General features: G+C 43.6%; 3 protein-coding genes across 4 annotated transcripts; all 3 read left to right on the top strand.

Annotated features, from left to right (window-relative positions):
* Positions 1-5,699, top strand: lum (lumican). Its single transcript, XM_057855616.1, has 3 exons — positions 1-3,005; positions 3,586-4,464; positions 4,572-5,699. The coding sequence occupies exons 2-3, from the start codon at positions 3,591-3,593 to the stop codon at positions 4,724-4,726; spliced, it is 1,029 nt and encodes a 342-aa protein (XP_057711599.1). The 5' UTR covers positions 1-3,005; positions 3,586-3,590; the 3' UTR covers positions 4,727-5,699.
* A 1,994-nt stretch (positions 5,700-7,693) lies between these two features.
* kera (keratocan) lies at positions 7,694-9,850 on the top strand. Its single transcript, XM_057855593.1, has 3 exons — positions 7,694-7,857; positions 8,368-9,242; positions 9,319-9,850. Exons 2-3 carry the CDS (start codon positions 8,369-8,371, stop codon positions 9,480-9,482), a joined length of 1,038 nt encoding a protein of 345 aa, XP_057711576.1. The 5' UTR covers positions 7,694-7,857; position 8,368; the 3' UTR covers positions 9,483-9,850.
* Positions 9,851-10,682: 832 nt separating this feature from the next.
* epyc (epiphycan) lies at positions 10,683-26,166 on the top strand. Of its 2 annotated transcripts, XM_057856122.1 has the most exons (12): positions 10,683-10,823; positions 10,892-10,963; positions 11,430-11,494; positions 12,419-12,608; positions 19,847-20,003; positions 20,230-20,868; positions 21,022-21,216; positions 21,468-21,587; positions 21,740-21,898; positions 21,971-22,173; positions 22,241-22,336; positions 25,317-26,166. In XM_057856122.1, exons 1-12 carry the CDS (start codon positions 10,707-10,709, stop codon positions 25,485-25,487), a joined length of 2,184 nt encoding a protein of 727 aa, XP_057712105.1. In that variant the 5' UTR covers positions 10,683-10,706; the 3' UTR covers positions 25,488-26,166. The 2 variants fall into 2 exon arrangements, with proteins under 2 accessions (XP_057712105.1, XP_057712106.1); XM_057856123.1 differs by lacking the exons at positions 10,683-10,823; positions 11,430-11,494 and having other exon boundaries at positions 10,859-10,963; positions 25,317-26,160.
* Positions 26,167-26,168: the final 2 nt, after the last annotated feature.

Here is a 26,168-nt window from a genome sequence, read left to right as displayed (position 1 = left end):
AAGGCACAAGCACTTACCATAGCTTTGAAATGAATATATCAGCAACAAGGGTGTTCCTCTTCGTCTCCAGAGCAAGGGGCTCCCGCTAAAGGTGTCCTGAAAGAATAAAAACACTCATGGAAAACCTTTGCATGGTTGTAATGACAGAAACCGTGCATTGTCGTCGACAAGCTCTACCTGGGAAAACAAGGTAAGATCATCACGGAGAATGGTGCCAGACCAGACTGAAGAAATATACCACATCCTGGTCCACTAGCGAGCAGGAAACACCACCTTTGCACTGCCTCACTTTACGTGACCATTTTTATGGTCCGGGACAAAAAAATATTGACACAAGAAGCACATTGGGCTGCTGTGATTTGCAGCTCTCGAGAGACTGTGAGAATATTTAGGTTAAAGAAATGGAGCGGGACGCAGTAGGCGAGACAAAACGTTTAGCTTCAAATAAGCTCTTTGCGGTCGGAGATCGACATCGATCTCCTCCCGCAACATCTGTACAAACAGTGGACCTGACGACCGGCTCGCAGGGATGAAATTTACCTTGTTCGGGACCTCGTCTTAAGGACCGTGCAAGGATAGGTGGCTCCATCTAGAGATGATCTCCAACAAACAACTTCTTGCTCAGTTCAATTGGAATTGTAGTGACCAATTAGTTTTGAGTTTTCCTTTATATAAACTCACAATGACAGGGCCCAATGATTGCTTGGAGGAACCGAGTCCATTTCAGGTATTCGCATTGACTTTCAGTTGATTTCCATGTCAACGTAGTGACACAAACCAGTTGGAGTTGGTTTTAACAAACCAGACCAGAAACAACGATGCATAAACTGAACGTCTCTAGAGTATACTGTAAAACCCAGTGAGCGTCAGCCACCAGATGGCATCTTCCACTCCTTATTTCAAGAAAAATTTATCTGAATTATCTGAAGCGCATTTTTTTGAAATTCTGCATATAACTTAAGAACAGATTAATGAAGCTTCAAGCAGGGACCATAAAAGATGTCCAGGTTGGTGAATACTAGATGTACACTGGGCTTCCTCAAGCATCAGTCTGTTGCCCCCATGTGGAAAGTAGGCACATTGCTTCTACTCAAAACACACACACAGATAAGTGCACACACATACGCTCAATTTGTCTGTCGTCAAGCCCCATAAGCCTAATTGCCTGCCTGCAGCTCATTATCCACAATTCAGCGGGTGGTTGCAAAGGGAGTTTAATGCACGTGTCGTGCTAGTTTTTGGTTGATGTGTGAAAATCCTGAGATGAGAGTGTGGGGAGGGAATCATTTTTCCATCTGCCTTGGTCACAAAGTCAGTTGATGCTCGCGGAAGGTTTTTACATTAGTAAAATGAACAAACGTAACCTAAGCTCTAGCAGATGTGTTTCTGATTCTTGGCCTCGCTTTTTCCAACCTTTAGTATGACACGAAATCCAATTAGGAACATGTCAAATCAAGTACTTTATCACTAATGGAGATTCTCTACAGAGCTTGTGCGGCACATGTGCCCCCACGAGGGCCAAGGCTGCACGGCAGGGACAGAAGGTGGCGTCTGGCTGCTTGTCTGAGAGTTTATTAGAGGACCCAGTGTGTCGCTGCCAAGGCGTCCCAGAATATCCCTGTTTGCTAATGCTGGACCTGTGAAGAGGCCTGCTAGGGCACGTGCATCCCATTGGAGCCTTTCTATCCACTGCGTCTATGTATCTGATACCACCTTGAAAAGTTCTGATTGTTTTATTTTGCTTCTGTAACACAACATTAAACAAAGCATCAGTTAATTTTCCTTGCAGTGATTGAGTGGGCACACAGTTCTGCCACACGAATAAATACATTTTTGCAGTCTCAACGGTGAGCAGTTGGGTTTCGCTCTAATAGCAAATTTTTGTAAAAGAACTAGATGTGGAGTTTCTGATCAATAAAAACTAGCAATCTGTTACCTCGCTTGGTACTAAAATACCGTTTTGTACATTTGCAAGGAAAATCAGGTCATTTTCTCGAACGGGTGCCTGTCTAGTAATGTTGCTCCAGTAGAGAATGATGATTCACATTTAGAATGTCCACAACGTCTATCAAATTGGCTGAAGGTAATGCTTAGAACGTGTGTGTGTGATCAAATGCATTTTTAGAGAGGGCACCAGCGTCTACGGCTAGTGGAGAAACAGAGTAGAGTGCGTCGGATGGAAAGCAGACGCGGGATCCCAGAGTGCTTTGACAGAGTGATGAACGTCTCCCAACAAATGGGGGAGGCCTTTGGCTTGCCTTCCCTCTTTCTCCAAAGACTGAAGCCCCCCGCCCTACTCTGTTGTCAATGGAGAACCTATAGGAATATCATTTAGACAATTGTCGGCCTTCAGAATGTGCTGAGAGGAAAGAATGCAGCGGTGGTGTAAAAATATTGAACGTAACTCGAGATGGACGCGATCTGCTTCTACTTACCTAACAGCTATTGCAGCCTCATTGTTATTTAAGACTTTTCTGGCTGTCTCAGACTTTCCGAAACTGTTGTCAGAGAGGATTTATTCCTGCTTAAGTATCTGGGTTTTCATATGTTTTCTCAATTTTTTCCCCCCAACTTGTATTTTTTCCCTCAAAACCACCAAGTGTCTGTCTCAAGGTGAGCACGATGATGCTAGCAAAAAAGGTGACCAACATCGACCTGTTTGCACTTCTTGTTGTTCTCGGACGCTAGTATCCATCCATCCTGGTGACATGTTTTGAATTGCTACAACCTGCGGTTGCAGGACAAAGCTGCCCAACCACTGCCATATACTGTACCCCCCAGAAATGTTCTCCTCCTCCTTCTTTCCAGTAGCCATCGTCCTCTCCTCCTCTTTCCCCCCCGTCTCTCCATCTCCCCCCTCTGTCTCTATCCTGTCTCTCTCCTCCCTCTCTGTTCTTTCTTCCTTGTATTTTTCTCCAGAGACATCCACTTTTTGAACACCACAGTGTTCTACAACCACTGGCCCTCCAACCCCACGCAGACAGTACGCTGTGAGAGGAGCGCAGGTAAGCAAGCATTTGCAGGGATGGACTGAGTGAATAATTTCCTGTTTGATCGTTTGTCTTTGAGTGGGTGTGGGCTTAGCGGTTGTTCTGAACAAAGAGAATGCATGACACAAATGATAGAAAGGAGTTCTTGAGGGTTCTGCCTATTGCATTTAAGAGGATTTTTTGGCCATGCAATATATTTAACAGTTAAAGGCCAATTCTGACTTGCATTTGCGCATCATCTGCATGACTGTCATAATAGATGCCGGGAAGAAGTATGTGAGTAAAGGGCTGAGGACTCTAACAATATCTCGGGCTACTGCACGGTTCAGGATTTCTGAAACATCTGTGTTGCATTACTACTGCAGTTGCCTCTGTATATGCAGGAATGTGTTAAGGTGATAGATGATTTGTCGTTGAGGGTCAAGTTGCCTTCTTGGGTCTCTTGTCTTGCACTCTTGAGTCATTATATAACTTTTGGGGAGTGGGTGTGGCAGTGCCACTGAATGAGTCTCATCTAGATTTTTTCTTCGCTTGCTACCGCATCCCTATTGAACTTGGTCTGACGTCTCGGTGTGCTTCTCTCTTCCCTTTGCAGAAGCTATGTTTCCTCTCCGTGTACACCTGTTGGCAGCGCTTGTCAGCCTGGCGCTGTGCCAGTATGAGGACTACGACTATGTGCCGCGCTCCTTGATAGGACCCTCCACTGCTAATTGTGACCGCGAGTGCGAATGCCCCATCAACTTCCCCAGCGCCATGTATTGTGACGGCCGCAAGCTCAAGGCTGTGCCAATGGTGCCCACAGGAATCAAGTATCTGTACCTCCAGAATAACCAGATCGATGAGATCAAGTCTGGCGTGTTTGACAACGTTACCGCCGATCTCCGCTGGCTGGTCCTCGACAACAACCAGATCACCAACGGGAAGATTGCGGCAGGCACCATTGACAAACTGACCGCCCTGGAGAAACTCTTCTTCAGCCAGAACCTTCTCACTGAACCAGTGATCCCTCCTTCCAAGGCTCTCGAAGAACTGAAGATGACTCACAACCAACTGAACAAGTTCCCGTCCGGGCTCCTGAATGACAAGGAGAATCTGACCTCTGTAAATGTGCAGCACAATGAGCTCACCTCTGAGGCCATCGCCGGTGCATTCAAGGGGTCCAAGAGGCTGCTGTCCCTCGACGTGAGCCACAACAAGTTGAAGAAGCTGCCCGTGGGCGTGCCCGCTTCGCTGGAAATCCTCTACGCTGACTACAACGACATCGACAGCATCGGCGCGGGGTACCTGAGCAAGGTGCCGGGTCTGCGCTACCTAAGGGTCTCACACAACAAGCTGGTGGATTCCGGGCTCCCCGCAGGAGTGTTCAACGTAACGTCGCTGTTGGAGCTGGACCTGTCTTTCAACAAGCTGCAGTCCATTCCCGATATCAACGAGCAACTGGAGCAACTTTACCTCCAAGCCAACGAGATCAGCAGTGAGTAGGCGCAGTCTTATTGTCTTCATTGAGTTTTCTAGCCTTGGGTAGGCATTTATGGACTAACTCCAATATCATTTAACCAAATTCTGTCCTTGACCCTACAGAGTTTGACCTCTCAAGCTTCTGCAAGTACGTCAGCCCCGTCAACTTTTCCCACCTGAAGCACCTGCGCCTGGATGCTAACCACCTCACAGCCCACAGCATGCCACCTGAGACCTCCAACTGCCTGCGCATGGCCTCTGAAATCATGTTTGAATAAGGACCTTACTCCCACCTGTCCTCCACCAATTATGGATTTACATGTTTTAATAATCCTCAACACTCACGCTTTTGTTCTGATAAAAAAAAAGAGGTATTGCAGCATAGTTTTCAAGTACTTAATAAACACGACATAGGGAAAAATGGCAGGACAGATTAGAGTTGGAATAGATACCAAATATTTGTAGATAAAGAAAGCAAGAAAGTCATTTGATAGGAAAAAAAAACTTTTAAAAAATGACAAAAAGTTTCAAGGAGCTGTACCAAAGTTTGCTAACCAGCTTATGTCGATCTAAATAAGAAGGCCAGTTAGCAACTTGCTCGCATTTAGCTTTGCCTTTAAAAATAGCCCAAAAACACTTTAAACATTCCAATTTGACAGAGACAAGACCGAGTAACGACGACGTTAGAATCTCCAGCGTCTCTTTAATAGCTTTGTTTTGTCTTTGTCCTTTATGTTCCGTGTTTAGCATGTGTAGTATCGTGTTTAATAAAGCCGTTGCTGTGCAAAGGGCCAGCAAGAAAGACTGCGTATTCAACTGTTTCGTGTAGAATTCAATTGTAAAATACTTGTTCGGTATAGCGACTCAATTCTCGAAAAAGTTCAACGTTGGCTCATGAAACTGCGTCTCACACATTCGTTGTTGATTTGTATCTTTTCCATTACATGCATGAATTCAAATGGTGTCATTGTTTTGATAATAAACTACAGCTTTTGCAGTTCTGGCAGTTCTCCATTGTTGCTCAAGGCAACATTGTCATGGAATATTACATCATGTCTGGATCTTTTTCTCATTTTGCAGCCACTTTGAAACGATCACTGCTCATGAATTGATTGTGAGGAACTCAGTTTGAATAAACCTTGTTTCCAATACATTTGTATGTATGGAGCTTTTTGATATCAAGTGTGTGATTGCATGGAAACGCATCAGATAAATAATATTGGATATTTAAGAAAAATTTGGGTTGGGCGCCAATAAAACGTTATTTCAAAGAAAACGGTTTGGTCTTACTAACACTACACGTTCATAGTTCCGGCTGAAGTCTCATTTCAGATATCATATTTGAACCTCCAGACTACATTCGGCTAGGCCAACTGGCGCCGGTACATGAAATCTGCATGTTTGGCTCTTTGCATTGTCCGTCACGTACCCGTTGACACCACTTGCGGTGCAACCACGAAATGTCTTTTAAAGTTTTTGGCATGTGTAAACAACACATATGCATACAAATCCACATGCAAATTACAGTCAACTGTCTTTTCAGACAATACATTCAAAAGATCATTATATAATGTTCTTTTAATCGGGGTCTTGGGGTTCCTTGTTTTTTTCTTATTGCGGTGCATGAACAATGTTGACAATTTTAAGTGGTGTTCTTGAAGGGGAAAGTGGACAAAAAAGGAAGCTATTTTTGTGGTCTATGCTTAACTTTGCGAGATGCTTAACCATTTTGACGTTGATTTAATCTCAGTAGATTTTCCTCTTGTCTGGAGGAAAGGTTCGGCTTTAAGTGGGCCACTTAAAATAACAATTGTAAAGCAGCAAATAAATAGGAAAAATACGACAGCTGCAAAACAAATTGCAAAAGATGTCATGGACAAATCCAGTGGTTTTAATAGACCCTGATTGACGGATAACCAAAATGAGATACAGCTGAGTTAGAGGCAAGGCAAGAGAGCTGATTGGCCGACACGTGGCCATAGAAGACATAAAGCAGAACGTATTGAAAACGTCCAACAACTTCATGTTACCCTCATGTAATTTGCCATCTGGTTGTCATTTCAACATCATAAGTATATTAGACTCTCCTCTTACATATAATATGTTTGTCTTTAAGCTAAAGCAGATGCAAATTTAATGCCATTTTGGTCTTGGTCTAGTAACTAGAACCCGGTAACCAAATATTGTGTTAAGTTTGTCACTGTGTGGTAGCTATCATTTAAAGAATAGTATAAGCAAGGACCCTGGAGTCTTCTATCATCTCACCTGACAATCAAGTAACTGCAGCCCAAGGCCTTTGAGCAGTGATATTCAGTGAACATTAATAACAAGCATTGACAGGGAAGGAGCAAGTCCACGTAGGGTGGGTTGAACACCAGCTGCGTAACTTCCCCCACACCAAAAACAGATGAGCACAACAAAAGTGCCGAACCAAAGATTTCCCTGTTGTCACACTATCGTCCCTAGCCATGCGAGATCCAAACAATCGATAACAAATTGAAGATAGTCTAAAGAACATCACTGGACTTAAAGGAACTGTTTGCTGATCTAACCATACCTGTGTACAGTACGTGGAAAAACAGGTAATGACATTTTCGGTTTTATCTTTATTTGTTGCGTAGTGTTCTTAGACCTGAAGTTCTTTTCAGGGCAAGGTTGATGCAAGACTGCTAGGACATCATTTCCTATCTATCAGGTGTTGCTTAGTACTGTAGGGATTCACAAGAGCATAAACGTGCGGTTAGGCTGTACTGTTGCGTTGTCTCTGTCCTCGCACAAGTTAATCCTCTTGCATTGCGGCCTCTGCCGTCATCGCTGGAAAGAAGCGCTTGTTTAAGAAGCAATTGGCCTAACGAGCCTTCATTAAATTAAAATCCCCTGGGATTAAAACTGACCTCACGCCAACGGGGCCCATGTCTTCAATTGACTTTGACCACTGCAGTAGAGTAATTTGCCATAAGCGAAGTTGATCTGGTTCATAATTGTCTGTTGTTCTGCAAGAGAGCAAACTGTGGACTCTTGTTTGCATATCAAAAGAATAGAAAATCCGTATTAATCCATTGCAAATGCTGGCAGCGTAGAATTAACGCAAAGATTGGCTGTGACCCTCAGGGATTTGTTAGTTCAAAAGAGATCAAGTGCCGCACAGAGGAATTAAGCGAGACTAATGTACATACGGACGCAACCAGTCAAGGTATAACAGGTAGTGCTGCAGTGACCTCTTTCTAAATGGGCCATGTCTCGAGTCTTGTTAAGGCTTAGGACATGAGTCCTCATTGGTCAGTCAATGCTGGCGTTGTCTGAATGAAAAAAAAACTGCTGGTACAAATACAAGGTCAACACACTGCCTCATCAATTGGGACGAGCGTTGACACCTTCAGGGAAGACGTGTCTTTTGACAAGCTTTGAGGTAGGTTTCTTGAAGACTGGGATGTTTTGTCTCGTGTCCTTGGAGCAGACTTTGTAATCAATTTTAGTAGCATAGACAGCAGGAAAATCCGAGGCACATCTCTTAAAACAGGTGTGCGGCCTTTGTCTTTGAAGAAAAAGTATGCCTGACCTAAAATTAGTTCTGCACAAATGTGAAGTGCATTAAGAATTTAAACCAGATGTCATCCGCAAGGACTTAAGTAAAATATGGACAACAAACTGACCTCGTATTGTTTCCTTGGAGTTGCACCGCAAAGCGGATATTCATCTTAGCCTTGATGCACATCTTAGTTCTAAACATCCTTAAATCTGAGCTTTAAAGATGTCCTAATGCCATCAAAGTTGACCTGATCTGTGTCCTGTTTGCGGTTGTTCTAGCAGGCAAAGGAATGACTCAGAAAAAAAAAGTTGCTTCTAAACAGTATGTTTCTTCATAATGATGTTAACGGTTCCTTTCCTGAAAGTGTCTTTTTACTCTTTGCCATTCTAGAATGGCCATCACCAAGGATTCCTTTCTAAGGCTTCTCTGTGCCGTGTGCCTGTTCGGGACAGTCATGAACCAGGACATGGCTTACGAGGAAATGATAGCCCAGATCCAAGCGTGCCCCCGAGAGTGCCGTTGTCCCTCCAATTTCCCCCGCGCAGTCTACTGTGACAACAAAGGTCTGAAGAGCATCCCCCGAATCCCTCCGTTCACCTGGTACCTCTACCTGCAGAACAACCAAATTCAAGTGGTCTCTGCAGACGCCCTGCGCAACGCTACCCAGCTGCGTTGGGTGAACCTGAGTCGAAACAAAATCACCAGTGAAGGAGTAGAAAAAGGCACGCTGGACGCAATGACACGCCTGGAACACCTCTACATGGATGACAACCTATTGTCCTGGGTGCCGTTTCCTCTCCCGGCCAGTTTGGAGCACCTAAGTCTCTCCCGCAATCGGATCTCCAAGATCCCTGACGGAGTCTTCTTCGGCCTGGATAAGCTGACCCTCTTAGACCTGCAGGGGAATAAGCTGATGGATGATGCCGTGACCGAAGTGAGCCTGAAGGGTCTTAACAACCTGGTGCAGATCAACCTTGCCAAGAACCAGCTGAGCAACATGCCACTCGGCCTGCCGCCAACCACCACGCAGCTTTTCCTCGACGGCAACAACATCGACAAAATCCCCACAGGGTACTTTAAAGGCTTGCCCAAGATGGCTTTCCTTAGGCTCAACCACAACAAGCTTGGCAGCAGCGGAGTTCCTAACAACGTGTTCAACATCTCCAGCATACTGGACCTCCAGCTGTCCCACAACCTGCTCACTGAGGTGCCCCTGATCCCACCAGGCCTTGAGCAGCTTTACCTGGACCACAACAACATCAAGAGTAGGTTTCCCATGAACACACTTGTATAAACAAGTTGAACAACCAGTAGCTGTAATTGTTTACTCTCTCATTTCAGGTGTGAGTGGCTCAAATGTCTGCCCTGTGGACATCGAAGCAGCTGATGCTAACGATAGCGCTCCACGACTGCGCTACCTCCGACTGGATGGCAACGATATCGAACCACCGATTCCCAGAGATGTTATTCTGTGCTTTCGTCTCCTTAGGTCCATCGTTATCTAATTGAAGAAGCAAGGTCTATCACTAATAACGGTCTGGGAGCCGTGACGACTCAAAGACTACTTTTAATTGTCAGGAACTGTCATGAAATCAAGCAGTTTAACAGACCACTAGTTGTGCCTTCAATGTACACATCTATTGATCATTTAGATAATGACAAGGAAAGACCTTGTTTTAGACCTTAGCTTGTTTTCTATTACTTTAAGAGGCATGGAATGTCTAAAAAATTACATTCACTATTAGTTTCTTTTTGTACCCCTTGTTCATGTTCGGATTCTGGTCTTTGCATATTTGAAAAAATAAGATTTTGCTATGTTTTCTGCAGTTTTAATAAAGTACAAATGCAGGATGTCCTGTATATCCGCAATATATTGGGTCGAGTTCTTGATGTGTCTTTATGTCTGATCGTTTTGCATGTTTTGTGGCTGAACCCAGATCAGCTGTGAGCACACCTGCACTTGGCCTTAAAAAAAAGGGAAGGGGGGTTCTTCCTTGAAAAGCAAGGGGGGGGACTTCCTCTCAGCTGAATGCTACCAGGGGCTCCTCACAGAGCTTTCATTGTGTGCAAGGGCCGTGGATCATACAAACATGCGCACACACACACACAAAACACATAAAAAAGTTTCGACTTCAGGAAGTGAAATATTTCAGAATGATTGAAAGACACTCTTAGGAAGGCATGTTTTTGTAGATCAAAATCTTCCTTTGCTTGATGTCCAAGCATATGCAATGTGCTCATATTTGCCCCCCCCTCATCCATTACCCACCGCCCTCATCCCGTCCGAGTGACCAAAAGCAACCTGCTCCAGTCCAATCAGCCTCAGTGCCTACCTTCACACGTAAGCGGCAGGGGCACTCAGGTCTGTCAGACCTTACACATGCACACACCACATAGACACTTGTGACACTCGGACGCACGCGCTGGTACACACTCGGCCCCCCTCGCCGCCTGCCCCCGCCCTTGTGGAAGCACCTCTGCGCGACCCCTTCGCCATTGGCCGAGTCACGGAACCCTCAGCATCTCCATCGAGGCTGAAGGGAGCATTCAGGAGAGCGGGAGACACAGGTAAGTGTCCTCGCTGCCGCCGCTATCTTCACAATACGGAGAGGGAGGGGGGCACAGGGGGCTCCTAATTGACTCATGGATTGAGTTTGGGGGTGCCTCACGTCACTAACTGTTTCCTTGATGATTGGGATTGGATGGTGGTTTTATAACCTTCATGATGGATGGACGTTGATGCTATTTATTCTGCTGTCTCATTCCTTGGAAAAACCGACTTCACAGTTGCTCAGCTGCTTTCAAAGTACAATCTGAGTTGCACTTTGACTTTGGAAAAGCTACAGGTGAAAGGGGTTATCATTAACGAATGGCGTTGAAGGATTGACGTATGACCGGATGACTTTTATTCCAGGTGACGTTTGGTTTGCACGCTTGTATCTTCATTGAGCTCGCTGTTGTTCAACGGTCTTTAGGAAAACTACAGGTGAACAACTGTCGCCCTTGATGATTTGGATGCGTTAAATGGAACTGATGATAGTTGCAGTTTGGGATTTTGATTGGACTTTTGCTCAATTGTCTAAGAATCTAAGATTGAATCTAAGCCATTGCCAAATGCTACATTTGACAGAATAGCTTTGCTTGATAACTGATGTTTTTTCATTCTTCTTAGTCTTATTTGGTGTTAAATCTAACTACTCCACATTTGACATGGGGAAGTTTAAGGATAGTTTATAATTGATTTTAATGTGGTTGACTTGCTTAGGAATTTGAAAAAAATATGCTTAACGTAGCTGCACGGATGCGGATGCAGTGCGCTATTAGGAGAACATGGGATCTGGAGAATGCCCGATGCTGGGCCAACTATAACACAGATGAACAATTCCTTCACTTGTAACGATAATATGAAAATGCTCCTCTGCTTGCATTCTAATCTTTCAATAAATTTGTAGATTCATCTGTCTTGTCATGGATGTCGGACGTCTCTCGCTCTCTCTCCCTCAGACAGTGTGCATCTGTGAGTCCTTCCAAGTGTGTTTGTTATGTGTGTGTGGTTATGTGTGTGTGTTTCCTCGCAGCCTGAAAAGCTGACTGCCATCCTGTCCACAAACCTCGGTGGAATTTGGAGTTTGAGTGCTGAGACAGGCAGTGACCAGGCCCTCATAAAGGCCCTCTGTGAAGGGCCAAGGGGTCGAGCGAGCCATGAACCGGACCCCTCCTCCTTCCTCCCTTTTTGCGCTCCCTCCGTCTAACCCTGAGGGCCAACATCTTCTCCACGTCTCTCTCTTTTTCTTCTTCTTCTTCTACCTTCCCCGCGCTCCGTTTCTCTGCACCGGCCTGGAGGACTCTTGCCTGTTTTTTGTTTTTTTTCTTATGTCGAACGTGCTGAGACTTGGCTGCACCTGTCACGCCAATAAATCCCTGCTCTAAATTCTATACAAGCTAATTCAGAGCTTGTTATCATATGCTAATCCCCCAATAATCGCTAACGCCTCATCGCAGATTGAACTAGGATACAAACAAGAATGAACTGTAGATTCCAAAGTAAATAGGAGCAAAAAGTGTACTCTTCAGCGGATTGCACGCCAAGCCTAATATTAACCCAAAAAATATAAACGTTTCCCTCTCTGTCAATGGTATTTGCTCCCTAAAATTTAATTGGCTCTGAGTTGGCTTACCACTTTGTCAAGTTCATGTCAAAATTGGCCACGCACTTACACGCAAAACAGAAGCTCCTCGCACTGAGTTGGTTTGGTCAACCTTGACCCCTGAATTGTAACACACTTTTGGTGGTTGAGGCAAACATGGCCGCCTCGGGCCAGCTACTAATCCATTCACTGCGCAGGATAGTCGAGTTATGATGCAACGGCATGTGAATGTTGTGCAGTGTTTAAGCTGCATGGGAGACTTGTGTGACTTATGTTTTCTATGCGTCCTAAAGGCGAACGATGATGGCGCTCGTGCGACTGGTCCTGGGGATGCTCATCCTCAAAGCGGTGGTGGCCAATCCACGGTTTTCCAGACAGGTTGACCTGGACTCGTACGACGACGGCAACTACGACGTGGACGACGTCAACTCGGAAAACCAGGAGTACGATTACGAAGACGGGCCCACTATCGAGGACCCCGAGGTGAGTCAAAAACGGGTCCGTAAATACGCTGGAATTGAAAATCCCTGTTAGGCATCTGCAAAACGTTTTCTTCTGATCTCAACAAATCACATTGACAGTGCAGATCACTTCTTTCTGGAACAGATCAGAAGGACAAAACTGCTTCCAAAGTCTGGCTGCCTCTCCGACTTGGAAGATTAACAATGAATCTCAATGAAAGTAGGCCGTGATATAAGCAACCAAGAAGGCTGCTTCTTCTTGCTCATCTGCAGATATTTTTCCCCAAAAACTGGGATTCCACAACTGGTTTAGCTCAACTGCGGCCGTTTCATGTAGTAGGCCTGCGAGACATGTGTTCCGATCTATCATGTGAATATAAGTCAAATAAAGACAAGGTTCAAGGCAAGTGGCAAGTCTAGGACAAGGCCGACATTGCGAATTGCCTCCAACAACTTTAAAAATGTCTTACAGACCACTATTCAATACTTAACCCCAAGCAACAGGTAATCAAAACCTGTTGTTGTTGTAAAATAATTTTGAACATTTAGTAAGGCTAATTATACTCATCTATCAATACAATAATCTAGGTCAGTGGTTCTTAACCTTGCAAAAGGTACGGAACCCCACGAGTTTCACAGGTGCATTCACCGAACCCTTCGGAATTTCAAAATAAAGCCTTTTTTTTTTTTTTACGAATTCAAAACCTAGAACAGTAATTTATTGACGTGACACATTCGCCATTCACTGCGTCACGCCTTCCCGAAGGGGGCCGCCCCACATTCCGCTTCATTTATTAGCAGTCGGTCACATGCAGCGATCTAACGCCGGATTTAGGTTAAAAAAGTACAAAAGCTGTACCGCATACAAACAGGAAGGATTGTCTCAGGAATGATTTGTTCGAGGATTCAAGGTAATTATTAGGGTTGTTCCGATCATGTTTTTTTGCTCCCGATCCGATCCCGATCGTTTTAGTTTGAGTGTCTGCCGATCCCGATATTTCCCGATCCGATTGCTTTTTTTTAACTCCCGATTCAATTCCAATCATTCCCGATAATTTTTCCCGATCATATACATTTTGGCAATGCATTAAGAAAAAAATGAATAAAACTCGGACGAATATATACATTCAACATACAGTACATAACTACTGTATTTGTTTATTATGACAATAAATCCTCAAGATGGCATTTACATTATTAACATTCTTTCTGTGAGAGGGATCCATGGATAGAAAGACTTGTGACTTTGTAAATTGTGACTAAATATTGCCATCTAGTGCATTTGTTGAGCTTTCAGTAAATGATACTGTAGCCATGCCCAAATGCATGACGGGAAGTGGAACCATGACTGTGCGTAGTGCTACCAATTGATATATCTTCTCTACGTTGGGAAATAACATAAGGTCTTAAGAAAAAGATCAATTGCTACCTTGCTTCCCCACATTGCTTCCCATGATATTTCTAATCGTAGGGAGAGGGATTGTAAGGCGTTAGCCAATTAAAAAAAGGCTCCAAAGGCTGCAAAAAATTCACTCTACTCATTTTACGCTGCGTTTTATCTCTCTATATAGGTAAAACGGCGCCATTACAGATTGAGCGCGACAATGCGTGAGTGGGTCGTGCAGTGCATTCATTAATTGCGTTAAATATTTTAACATGATACTTTTTTTTTTTTTAATTAATTACCGCCGTTATCGGAATAAATTTGATAACCCTACCTTAAGCCTAAACTAAAGACTCTGGATGAGTGTAACATATTATGTCTGTAATGTTAAATACAATTAGAAAACTATTTAATTAAAAAATATACTGTATATAAAAAAAAGGCATGGCCGATATTTTTTTGCCGATTCCGATACTTTGAAAATGACGTGATCGGACCCGATCGATCCCGATCGATTGGGACATCTCTAGTAATTATTATATTTTTGGTACCATGCATGCATTTTGAAACGTAAAAAAAAAAATCAATGGGAGAAATTAGCCGCTACAGCATTTGCATTATACTTCGCAATATTTACAAAAAATAACTGCTAGCTGCTTGCTTTGTTGCTTTTAACCAAGAATCGAGACTGTTTTACGTCCATATATATAAAGAATTCAGGTTTTTAACTCATTCACTCCAAGCCATTTTCACCGGTGCAACCCCCTTCGCTCCCGGCCGTGTTAATGGATTTTGACTGATTTTGCAAGGCCCACAGAAAATTCTGTTCTATTGCTATATAAACATGGAACCCACCAAAAGAAATATTAGACTCTCTTCTTTCAGCAGGGAAAAAAGTAGGTTCGTATATTTTTCCATTCTTTAGAAATCAGCATTAGAAAATAGCTTATTTTGAGCAATTTTCCAATTTCTGATGAAAAAAGAGAGAAATTGAGCTTTTTGTGAAAGCATACATTTCAAACATAGCTTTGATTTTAAAACATATTTTTTGCCTTAGTTACATCCCAAACATCTGAATAATGTTTTCCTTTTACAAAATAACATAAACAACAAGACAAATAGAGCTTTTGATAGCAAAGTAACAATTTATTTACACATAACTAACTGAGAGATGACGCTGTTTTGGCCTCAACAGCCGGGTAAACTTTTCCCTCATCGCCGCCTGTCTCATAAAGATTGATTTTTTTTTTAGTCTCTGTGGGGTCTGCTCGGCGAGCAGCACGGACTCAACGGCATCGTCCGCTGCTCGGTCGTCCAGCGTCTGGCATCCCGGGCGTCCTCTAGGTTGTTCTGCTCGGTCGTCCGCCACCTGGCATCCTGGACACCATTCGGTTGTCTTCCGCATGCGCCCCGGCCGTGCGGCCCGGCCATTTGTTGCCGTTGAATCAGGTTGCGGGTCTTACAAAATGCGCTACTGCCCTCCAGTGGCCAGTTTTATTGCTTTAAAATGGATTTTCAGCTTTGTGCTTTGGAGCTAAATTGAATCAGAACCCAGAGATGTCTCTTGTACGTGTTTGGGACATTGTAACAATTAAAAATAGAACATATTTATACGTTTTTGGGAGCAAATGAGTTAAGCATTCATTCACAAGAAGTTTGAACGGAAAAAGCTCTTTATTTACATATGGCGGCCACTAATTTGCTTACTGACTAGCATCATAGTTCGCAATATTAACGTAAAATGCTAACTGCACGTTTTTTGTTTTTTTTTTTGCTTTCAACCAAGATTCGAGACTGTTTTACGTCCATATCTATTAAGAATTCAGGGATTTAAGCTAATATTCACAAGAATTTTCAACGGGAAAAAGGTCAGTGTTTCCACTTGGTTAGCTTTGACGGAGATAAGCTCCCTATGAATCGGCCCCACGCCCCGTGTATTGTCAATACATTATGAAGTCTATGCTAGAACGCTAACATCTAAGTGAATTCCTGTTCTTCTTCCAGATTTTTTAAAAATTATCTACACAGTTCACATCTTCTGTAGGTCTGTTTCAAACCAAGTTCCAGCCAACCTTCCACTGAGCAAACTGATCCCTCCAACCATTTCTTTTTTCTGTTTCGTTTTTTCTTAAGAAGGGGAGAGAGATAGAAGAAGTACAAGCAACAACAAGGAATACATTGAACGCCTACACGAACTATGAATATGTTGGCGCTATTGTTAGCTAGTTGGAAATCCGGTTGACACCATGTAGGAAAAAGGAAGGGGGGGGGGCAGAAAGATAAGTGATTGGGAGGGGTGGAGTGTACACAAATCAGCCATGTGAGTTGTAGAGTATTTGCCTAAATCCCTGGTGAGTATGTTAGCATCCTATTTTATGCTATCTGATCGCTAATTCTGACACCGAGTTTTTCTACTTGAGTATGTCTAATTGAACTATCTAACACGATCTCTTCACCCATTAGATAGAGGGCTAGCAGTTGAAAGAAAATAAATAAAGCCTGTAAATTGAGGGCAAACCAGTCCAAAACCTGGTCTAAAATGCTACTTTGCCATGATTTATTCAGTTTAGTCATTTCTTAACCTTCACCGAACCCCAGTGAAGAACCACTGATCTAAGTATCGCTTCAAGTAATACGTCTAGTGTGAGTTTTTTAACAGATTTTGACCGCGTGTATCAGTTGTCAAGGGAATAATGAAGCATGAGGATGAGCTCCATGCCTCTGGAATGCTGAGTCTAGACTTTCCACTTCCAAGCTTTTTGTGTGTGTTGCGATTTATCTCCCCTCTTCTTCTCAAGAGGGAGCAAAGACTCATCGATGGTGAAATTGGAGCAAAACTCCCGCTTTGAATAACCAACTTCGCTTCCAGATATTACACAATTGGACTCTTTGTCAAGATTTGATGAGAAGGCCTGGAATATCAACAAAAAATGGAATTGTCTCATACTGTTTTTTGTTTGAGTTCTAATATGAAACTACGTGCTCCGTAGTGCGTTTCCTGAAGAAAATACATTTTTGTGGGAGTCAAGACAAACTAGGAGTATTAGCCATGAGTTTGTCTTGCTGGTATGCCCGTGCAAACTTTATTTTGGAAAACTCTGAGACTTTGTCTGGTGTAGAAGCCACAAATATTCTGACAGAGCAGGACACTGCATATGCATGATATTAAGTGTTACTAAAACGGTGCAGTTCTCTCTGGCTGAATGCATCCAGTGACTATCAAAACTATGTAGCGGGTGGCAACATACTGTTTGGCTTTGACTCCCCGCTTACATTGAGCGGCAGTATTCCCAAGCTGTTTTTTCTGCGCGTCTGCTTGCCAGCTTCTCGCCTCTTCTTCCCCCATGGGGGAATATGTTTGTTTTGGGGAAAGGGTGGCGGGTGAAGGACCAGGCGGTGGGGGGAAGTCAGCGCTTTCAAAGGCCTGCCTTGTTGTTGCATCCTACACTGTCATCCTCCCAAAATCTAAACACTGGGACATCTTTTAATTACTCCCATTAGTGACTCATCCGCTTTGGAAAAGACCTCCTCGTGCTTCCTACGTAGCGTCGCACTGTTGTATTCTTAAAGATCTGGTATGACGTCTCTTTGAAGGCATTGCAAAATATGATTTCAGGCAGCTACCATGTGTGTCTTGGTTCCACAAGGACCATTGAGTCGGCCTTGACCGCATATGTTTAAGTGTCAGGTATTACCTGTACTGTGTGGTGTGGTGTGGTGCGTAGGGGTTCATTGCCACCAACTGGAGGAGACTTGAACTGCATGATTGTGCTGAATATACAGTAAATTGCAATGTATTTCAATAAGGAAAGTGTATACATCATTGATTTCACTTTAAAAGTATACCTTTGTAATCATTGCACTGGCCATTGGGACGGAACCATTATGACTTGACTTGAAGCTTAATGAGAAATATGATGGATTTGGAGAGTGAAGAGTATTGGGAGTTTATGCTGCTACAGTGGGGCAAATAAGTATTTAGTCAACCACTAATTGTGCAAGTTCTCCCACTTGAAATCACAGCCACAGTAAAATTTGGACGTGCAGAGCCGCCAATGACATGGACTTGTATCGCCTGCAAAACAGCCATATACCCCAAAAAATGTCATATACCCCCCCACAAACCAAAATACATATTGCCACATACAAAAAAAATACCACATGGCAAAAAAAAAAAAAAAGCCACATGGCAAAATCCATTTTGCCACATGGCAAAAAAAAATGCCACATGACAAAAAAATTGCCACATGGCAAAAAAAAATTGCCACTTGGCAAAAAAATTGCCACATGGCAAAAAAATTGCCACATGACAAAAAAATTGCCACATGGCAAAAATACTTTGCCACATGGCAAAAAAAATGCCACATGGCAAAAAAAAAAAAAAAAAAAAAATACCACATGGCAAAAAAAAATTGCCACACGGCAAAAATAATGCCACATGGCAAAAACCACTTTTGGTTTTCGGCCTTGCGTAAATATTACAGAGGCCTGTAATTGTCAACATTGGTAAACCTCAACCATTAGAGACAGAATGTGGGGGGGAAAATACAGAAAATCACATTCTTTGATTTTTAAAGAATTTATTTGCAAATCATGGTGGAAAATAAGTATTTGCTCAATACCAAAAGTTCCATCTCAATACTTTGTTACGTACCCTTTGTTGGCAATAACGGAGGCCAAACGTTTTCTGTAGCTCTTTACAAACTTTGCGCACACTGTTGCTGGTATTTTGGGCCATTCCTCCATGCAGATCTCCTCTAGAGCAGTGATGTTTTGGGGCTGTCGTTGGCCAACCCGGATTTTCAACTCCTTCCACCCACCACCTCACCATTCTCCCAGTCCTCTTCTGGATCATCCAAATGCTCTCTAGCAAACCGCAGACTGGTCTGGACGTGTACTTTCTTCAGCAGGGGGACACAACTGGCAGTGCAAGATTTGAGTCCCTGGCGGCGCATTGTGTTACTGATAGTAGCCTTGGTTACTGTGGTCCCAGCTCTCTGTAGGTCATTCACTAGGTCCCCCCGTGTGGTTCTGGGATTTTTGCTCACCATTCTTGTTGTCATTTTGACGCCAAGGGGTGAGATCTTGCATGGAGCCCCAGATCGAGGGAGATTATCAGTGGTCTTGTATGTTTTCCATTTTCTAATAATTGCTCCCACAGTTGATTTCTTTACACCAAGCGTTTTGCCTATTGCAGATTCAGTCTTCCCAGCCTGGTGCAGGGCTACAATTTTGTCTCTGGTGTCCTTCGACAGCTCTTTGGTCTTGGCCATAGTGGAGTTTGGAGTGTGACTGACTGAGGTGTGGACAAGTGTCTTTTATACCGATAATGAGTTAAAACAGGTGCCATTAATACAGGTAACGAGTGGAGCCTCGTTAGACCTCGTTAGAAGGAGTTAGACCTCTTTGACAGCCAGAAATCTGCTTGTTTGTAGGTGACTAAATACTTATTTTCCACTCTAATTTGGAAATAAATTCTTTAAAAATCAAACAATGTGATTTTCTGTTATTTTTCCACATTCTGTCTCTCATGGTTGAGGTTTACCCATGTTGACAATTACAGGCCTCTCTAATCTTTTCAAGTAGGAGAACTTGCCCAATTGGTGGTTGACTAACACTAGAAGTCCCAGTGAATTCTGGTTAATGAGGATTTGCAATGAGAAAGGCCAAATCGGCCTCTGCTGGGCATTCTAGTGCTAAATACTTATTTGCCCCACTGTATCTGCTGGTGGATCCACAGGCAATTTAGCTGGCTACTTGTTCTCTGTTTAGTCACAGGGTAGGAAAACATAGTTTTAGTGGTTTGTCAATCCCATTAAAATAATCTGATGATGACCCTTGGCAGTCTGGTCTCAGGGCTGTTGTCTTCTCCTCAGATAGAGATCGGCACCCTGGCCCCGCCCGACTACAACGACCCAGTTCCTGGGGCCTCGTTGGAGGAGCAGGAGGAGGAGGAGTTGCCCCTAAAACCGCAGCTCATCCCTCAGGGCTCAGGGGGGTCCGGCGTTCTCATGGGCCCAGACACACAGAAAGGTCTGAACAGCTCACACCCGTCCCAAATGCAAAGTGACTTAAAATCCCAGGTATTTGAAGGGTCTTGGAGTTGTGCAAGCAGCATTGTCCTTCAACAGCAACAACTAATCTTTTGTGGTTGTCTGCATCTTTTCTTCTCGCATGTGTTCCATTTAACTAGCTGTCCGTGGTTAAATGTGTCCTGTTTGTTGTGTGTCCCTTAATAACTAATCTTGTCTCTAACAAGAGGTGGAGCTGCGTCTGATGCCCATTGACATCCTTCATGTCTCCGGGGATTTTGGGGGCTCGGTGGGGTCTGGTGCCTCAGGGGCCTCTGAGGGTTCCGGGTCAGGAGGCTCAGGGGACCCGCTGGTCTTCAGTGCCTCCGGGGGTTCTGGGAACATTGTCTTCATCTCTGGGGCATCTGAGGAGATCCTCAGTGGCTCCGGTGAATCAGGGGAGTTCTTAGTATCCGGGGATTTGGATATCCTGATATCGGGGGATTCCTCTGGCTCTGGGGAGTTCTCTGGATTCAGGGAGATCTCTGGATCAGGAGACCTCCTGATATCTGGGGATCTTTATGGGTCTGGGGACCTCTTGATATCTGGAGATTTTTCAGGATCTGGAGATCTCTTGATATCTGGGGATATCATGGGATCTGGAGCTTCTGGAACCTCTGGGGACTTTGGCTCTGGAGGTTCTGGAGTTCTAATTGAATTGGGATCTGGGGGTTCTGGTATTGACGCTGAACTCCTTCTGGGCTCCGGAGGGTCTGGGGACCAGTCTGGTTCAGGGTTCTCGGGAGATCTCCTGATCTCAGGTGCCTCTGGAGGCTCTGGGGTTTCTGGGGACACCGATGAGTCAGGGATAACATTATTACCTGGAGGTTGGTACTTCGTCACTGTGTTATTCATGACCGTTGTCATTCTAACCTGCTGTTTTAATGTCAGAGAATGATTGGTTAACGAGTTGATTGAATGTCATCCCACATCTCATTCTCCTAATGTCCTTTTAACCACTGCACCATGGCACAAACAAGAGGTGGAAATACCTCTCATTCCTACAATTATCCCACAAGAGGCATCGGGAACCTCTGGGGACTTCTCAGGAGTTTCAGGAACCTCGGGGGATTTTGGAGTTTCTGGAGACATAGATGTCTCTGGAACTTCTGGTGTCTCTGCTTCTGGAGAACCCGAGGATCCTGATATAATTCTGATTCCTGACACTGATAAAGGTCAGTATTTAATCTAGATCCAAAGCATACGGCAAAGGGTATTTCTGATTTGTTAATTGTGGTGCCAATCATGTTGATCTGCTTCCTAACATCCAAAATACATTTTCATTTAACTGTTGTTAAATGCAACAAAAACTTGGTAACACTCCTAACTACTGCGGCAAACGGTTTCCCACTGATTGCCAGACTTGTGGTTCATATCCAAGCTCATCTAACCTGTTTCCTCGACACCTACTCTTGTCTCTAACAAGAGGAGGGGCTGCTTCCGACACAAGAGACCCCTCAGGAGGGTACTGGTGGTGTAGAAACGACACCGGGCTCTGGCCTACCAGAGCCCGAGGAAACCGAAGAACCTGAGGTTGACACGAAAGGTGAGTTAGGAATAAAAAAGAGAAATAAGGAAACCAAGTTCTGCGTCTATTCAACTTTAAACCAGGTTCAAAAAAATGTTCTCGAATATGCACTCAAGTTCTGACTATTGCTCTTTTGCTTGTCTCCCGTTTCCTTTCATTGCGATGTTTAGGCATGCCTACTTGCTTACTGTGCACGTGCCTCGGAGGTTCGGTCTACTGTGACGACTTGAAGCTGGACAGCGTACCACCTCTCCCCAAGGACACCACTCACTTCTATGCCCGCTACAACAGGATCACCAAGATCAACAAGTCTGACTTTGCCTCAATGAGTATGTTTTACATCTGCTGTTGATATGATCTGCTGACGCCAAGAACTGACTGTGGTTCTCGTTACTGACCAGACAAGCTGAAGAGAATCGACTTGACCGCCAACGCCATCTCGTCCATCGAAACCAAGGCATTTATGGGTCTGCCAGAGCTTGAGGAGTTGGTGATTCGAGAAAATCACATCTCGCAGATGCCAGTCCTGCCAGAAACCATGACCCTGATCGACGCCAGCCACAACAATATTGAGTCCAAGGGTATTCCCAAAGAGGCCTTCAAGGTGAACCTACATAAATTATTAGTCATTCAATGATTCCTCCCCTACAAACATCTCTGTTAAAATCCAGGACATGACTGGCCTGTTGTACCTGTACATGACGGACAACGAAATTGACTACATCCCTGTACCTCTACCAGACAGTCTGCGATCCCTACATCTACAGGTATAGTCATGCTCTCCGGTGTTGATTAGGGATGGGAATCGAAATCCGATTCCAATTCCGAACCGGTTCCTAGTGTATCGAGGCCTCGATATTACAATGAAAAAGCCTTAACGATCCCTTTAACGATTCCTAAAGGCGCGTATTGCGTCGTCACGTGACATGACATGTCTTGTTGTCCAGACGCATCAAACTAGCGTGGCGCCAAGAACCATTCGCTCCAAAGTTTGGCTACTCTTCACCAGGAAAGTGGGTGAAAATAAAAAGTTACGATAATTTAGCATGAGCATTGCAGTCGTAACAATAACAATGACAGCACGTAGGTTCAAACGCTCGAAAGTGTGTCTTCACTTCACGAGGAAAAATGACAACAAAGCGACTTGCAGTCATTGCAAGGTGGAGATAACTGCGTCGGGAGGGAATACGACTGTACTGTCCTCAACGAGACGCAAAGGCTCAGCCCTGGCTATACAGAAGCCAAACTCCCAAATGACGATGCAGAAGACATTGGTATAATATGCTGATTTTATTCATACGTCGTTATGACACCATCACTTGAAGAGTGAAACTAAAAAGAGAAACGAAACAAATCAATTTCGTCCCCAATAACAAACGGGTTCGCATAAACGTAAATCATCGATGATTAGCTGCTAATACAAACGGTTAGCATGCATTCGCTAGCATTAGCACATCGTCAAACCACTACTAAACTGGATTCAAGTGTCCGATCGCTAGTGGAAACTCACAACAACAACACAAAAGATGATACATACAGGCGTTGCCGCTGCAGATATTTTACAAACATGAACAAAGAACGTAGGCTCGTAGCAGTGTTTCCCTCTCTCACTAACTCGCTCACTCGCTTGGATTCTTTGTAGCTGCACTTCTTCGCGTGTAAGCGCGCTCTTCTTCACGTGAGCGCGTTCTTCTTGGCGTGAGGAAGCGCAAGGACGCCCCCACTTGAGCGTGAAAGCACACAAATAAACAAGGGTCCCCATGCTACGGCCCGCGGGCCGAATACGGCCCGTCTCCACATTTGGTCCGCCCCCCTGAACAATACCAGAGAGCATTTTGATTTTTTTTTTTTCTTTTCAACAGTGTTATTTATTTCCTGGCTTTTTTCTGTGAAGAACCCAGAGAGGGTTATTTGGTTATTATCTATTTAATTAATAGTGTTATTATATTTTATTGTATTATATATATATTTTTTAATTTTATTTACTTTTGTTCCATGAAGAATCCAGAGATGGTTATTTGATTGTGGCTTTCTTAAAAACAATACATTTTTACATTTAGGCACTCTTGCAATCGTCACACTTTTTCTGTTCATTCTGTCATCAGAGAAGGAAAAAGTTACGTGGCCCTCACAGGAAAAGGTTTGGGGACCCTTGCTAAAAACTAAAAGGCATGCATTTCAATATAATGGTAAATAATACACTTTGACACATATTACCAAAGGCAGAACAACGACCTACAGTGCCCTCCATAATTATTGGCACCCCTGAAAAAGATGTGTTTTTTTAGCTTCTAATAATGTTTTTTAAAATTCAAATAGTATGGGACCTTAATGGAAAAAAAGAGAAAAATCCAACCTTCAATACAAGTGCATTCATTCAGTGGAGAAAAAATCCCACATAAAGAAAAAATTATTTGACATCAAATAATGTGTGTCACAATTATTAGCACCCCTGGTGTTAATACTTTGTAAAACCCCCTTTTGCCAACAAAACAAGGTCTGGGGACTGAGATGGCCATGGGAGGAGCTTGATTTTGTGTCTGGTGAACCATTTCTGTGTAGATTTGGCCATATGTTTAGGGTCATTGTCTTGCTGAAAGACCCAGTGACGACCCATCTTCAGCTTTCGGGCAGAGGGCAACAGATTTTTATTTAAAATGTCCTGGTATTTCAAATCTTTCATGATGCCATGCACCCTAACAAGGTTCCCAGGGCCTTTGGAAGCGAAACAGCCCCACAGCATCACTGACCCACCCCCAAACTTCACAGTGGGTATGAGGTGCTTTTCAGCATGTGCATCTTTCGTGGCACGCCAGACCCTTTTAGAGTGTTTGTTGCCAAAAAGCTCAATCTTGGTCTCATCTGAACAAAGCACACGGTCCCATTTGAAGCCTGGGACCGTGTTTATTTTTGTGTGAGACCAAGATTGAGCTTCCAAAGTCCCTGGGAACCTTGTTAGGGTACATGGCATCATGAATGCTTTGAAATACCAGGACATTTTAAATCAAAATCTGTTGCCCTCTGCCCGAAAGCTGAAGATGGGTTGTCACTGGGTCTTTCAGCAAGACAATGACCCTAAACATATGGCCAAATCTACACAGAAATGGTTCACCAGACACAAAATCAAGCTCCTCCCATGGCCATCTCAGTCCCCAGACCTTGTTTTGTTGGCAAAAGGGGGTTGTACAAAGTATTAACACCAGGGGTGCTAATAATTGTGACACACATTATTTGATGTCAAATAATTTTTTCTTTATGTGGGATTTTTTCCCCACTGAATGAATGCACTTGTATTGAAGGTTGGATTTTTCTCTTTTTTTCCATTAAGGTCCCATATTATTTGAATTAAAAAATATATATTAGAAGCTAAAAAACACATCTTTTTCAGGGGTGCCAATAATTATGGAGGGCACTGCATATGCCAATATATACCTTTTTTTTTTTTTTATTTAAATTAGAAAAATGTTTCAGTAAAATGTTACACATTCTTGTGTATGTGCCACTTATTTCCACAGTTAACATTGAGACCTTGGGCCTCTTTTAACCTCGTTGTGAGTTTGTAAGGTTGTGACTTCTGATCAAGCAAACTCGATGCCAATAAAAATGTTTGTTCTTTTTCCCCAAATTAGAATCGATAAGAGAATCGAATCGTTAAGCAACATCGATAATGGAATCGGAATTGTAAAAATCCTATCAATTCCCATCCCTAGTGTTGTGGCTCATAGTATTTTCTCAATTCTTCCGCAGCGTAACAACATTCAGTCGATGCACGAGGACACTTTCTGTAACATGCACGATTTCAACTACATCCGCAACGCGCTGGAGGACATCCGCCTGGACGGCAATCCCATCAACCTGAGCCGAACCCCGCAGGCATACTTCTGCCTGCCCCGAATCCCGATTGGCGACCTCATCTAAAACCAACACGAACGCAGCGACCGCCACCACGCGTCCCTGTAACTATGACCCACCACATGCACGGGGCGTGCGGACACTCTCCTTTCGGCGGGCTTCCACGTACTGCTGAGATACACTATTTTGTGGAGCGGTACCACTCTGCGTGGATATCCACGATTCCATAAACGCGTGAGATGCGAGTGACCATGCACATACACACCGCTGAAGCACACCTCTACGACAGAGGTGCGCATACACATACGTAAAACAAGCCAAACTATTCCACAACTTGATTTAGGAGTTAAAGTCAACCCTCATCTGAATGTTTGTCTGGTGCCTGCTCACAACAGGTCAGTTTTTGTTTGAAAATGTTTTGTTTTGTAAAGATTAAATATAAATATTAAATAAATCTCGGAACTGTAAACTTATTGAAGGCCGGAGCTCAACGGAAGGTGGGAATTTGAGTATATAATGCAATAAAAGACGCATTTTAAGCAAGCATTTGTTGTACAGTCTGTACTGTAATATAAAAATATATATTCGGTGAAGTTTTTTGGGTGGTGAAAAATTTAATAACTGTGCACAATAGCTTATTCCAGTGACTATTGTTCTTTAATTGGAGGTGGAAGTGCTAACAGCTTGCTACTGTGTGCTCTGTATGGAATAACCACATGAGTGAATAAAGTTGTTTTGAAGCCCGCT

Source organism: Corythoichthys intestinalis, chromosome 13 (genome assembly GCF_030265065.1).
Source record: "Corythoichthys intestinalis isolate RoL2023-P3 chromosome 13, ASM3026506v1, whole genome shotgun sequence".
Classification (NCBI taxonomy): Eukaryota; Metazoa; Chordata; class Actinopteri; order Syngnathiformes; family Syngnathidae; genus Corythoichthys; species Corythoichthys intestinalis.
This window is presented reverse-complemented; position numbering and strand designations above follow the sequence as displayed.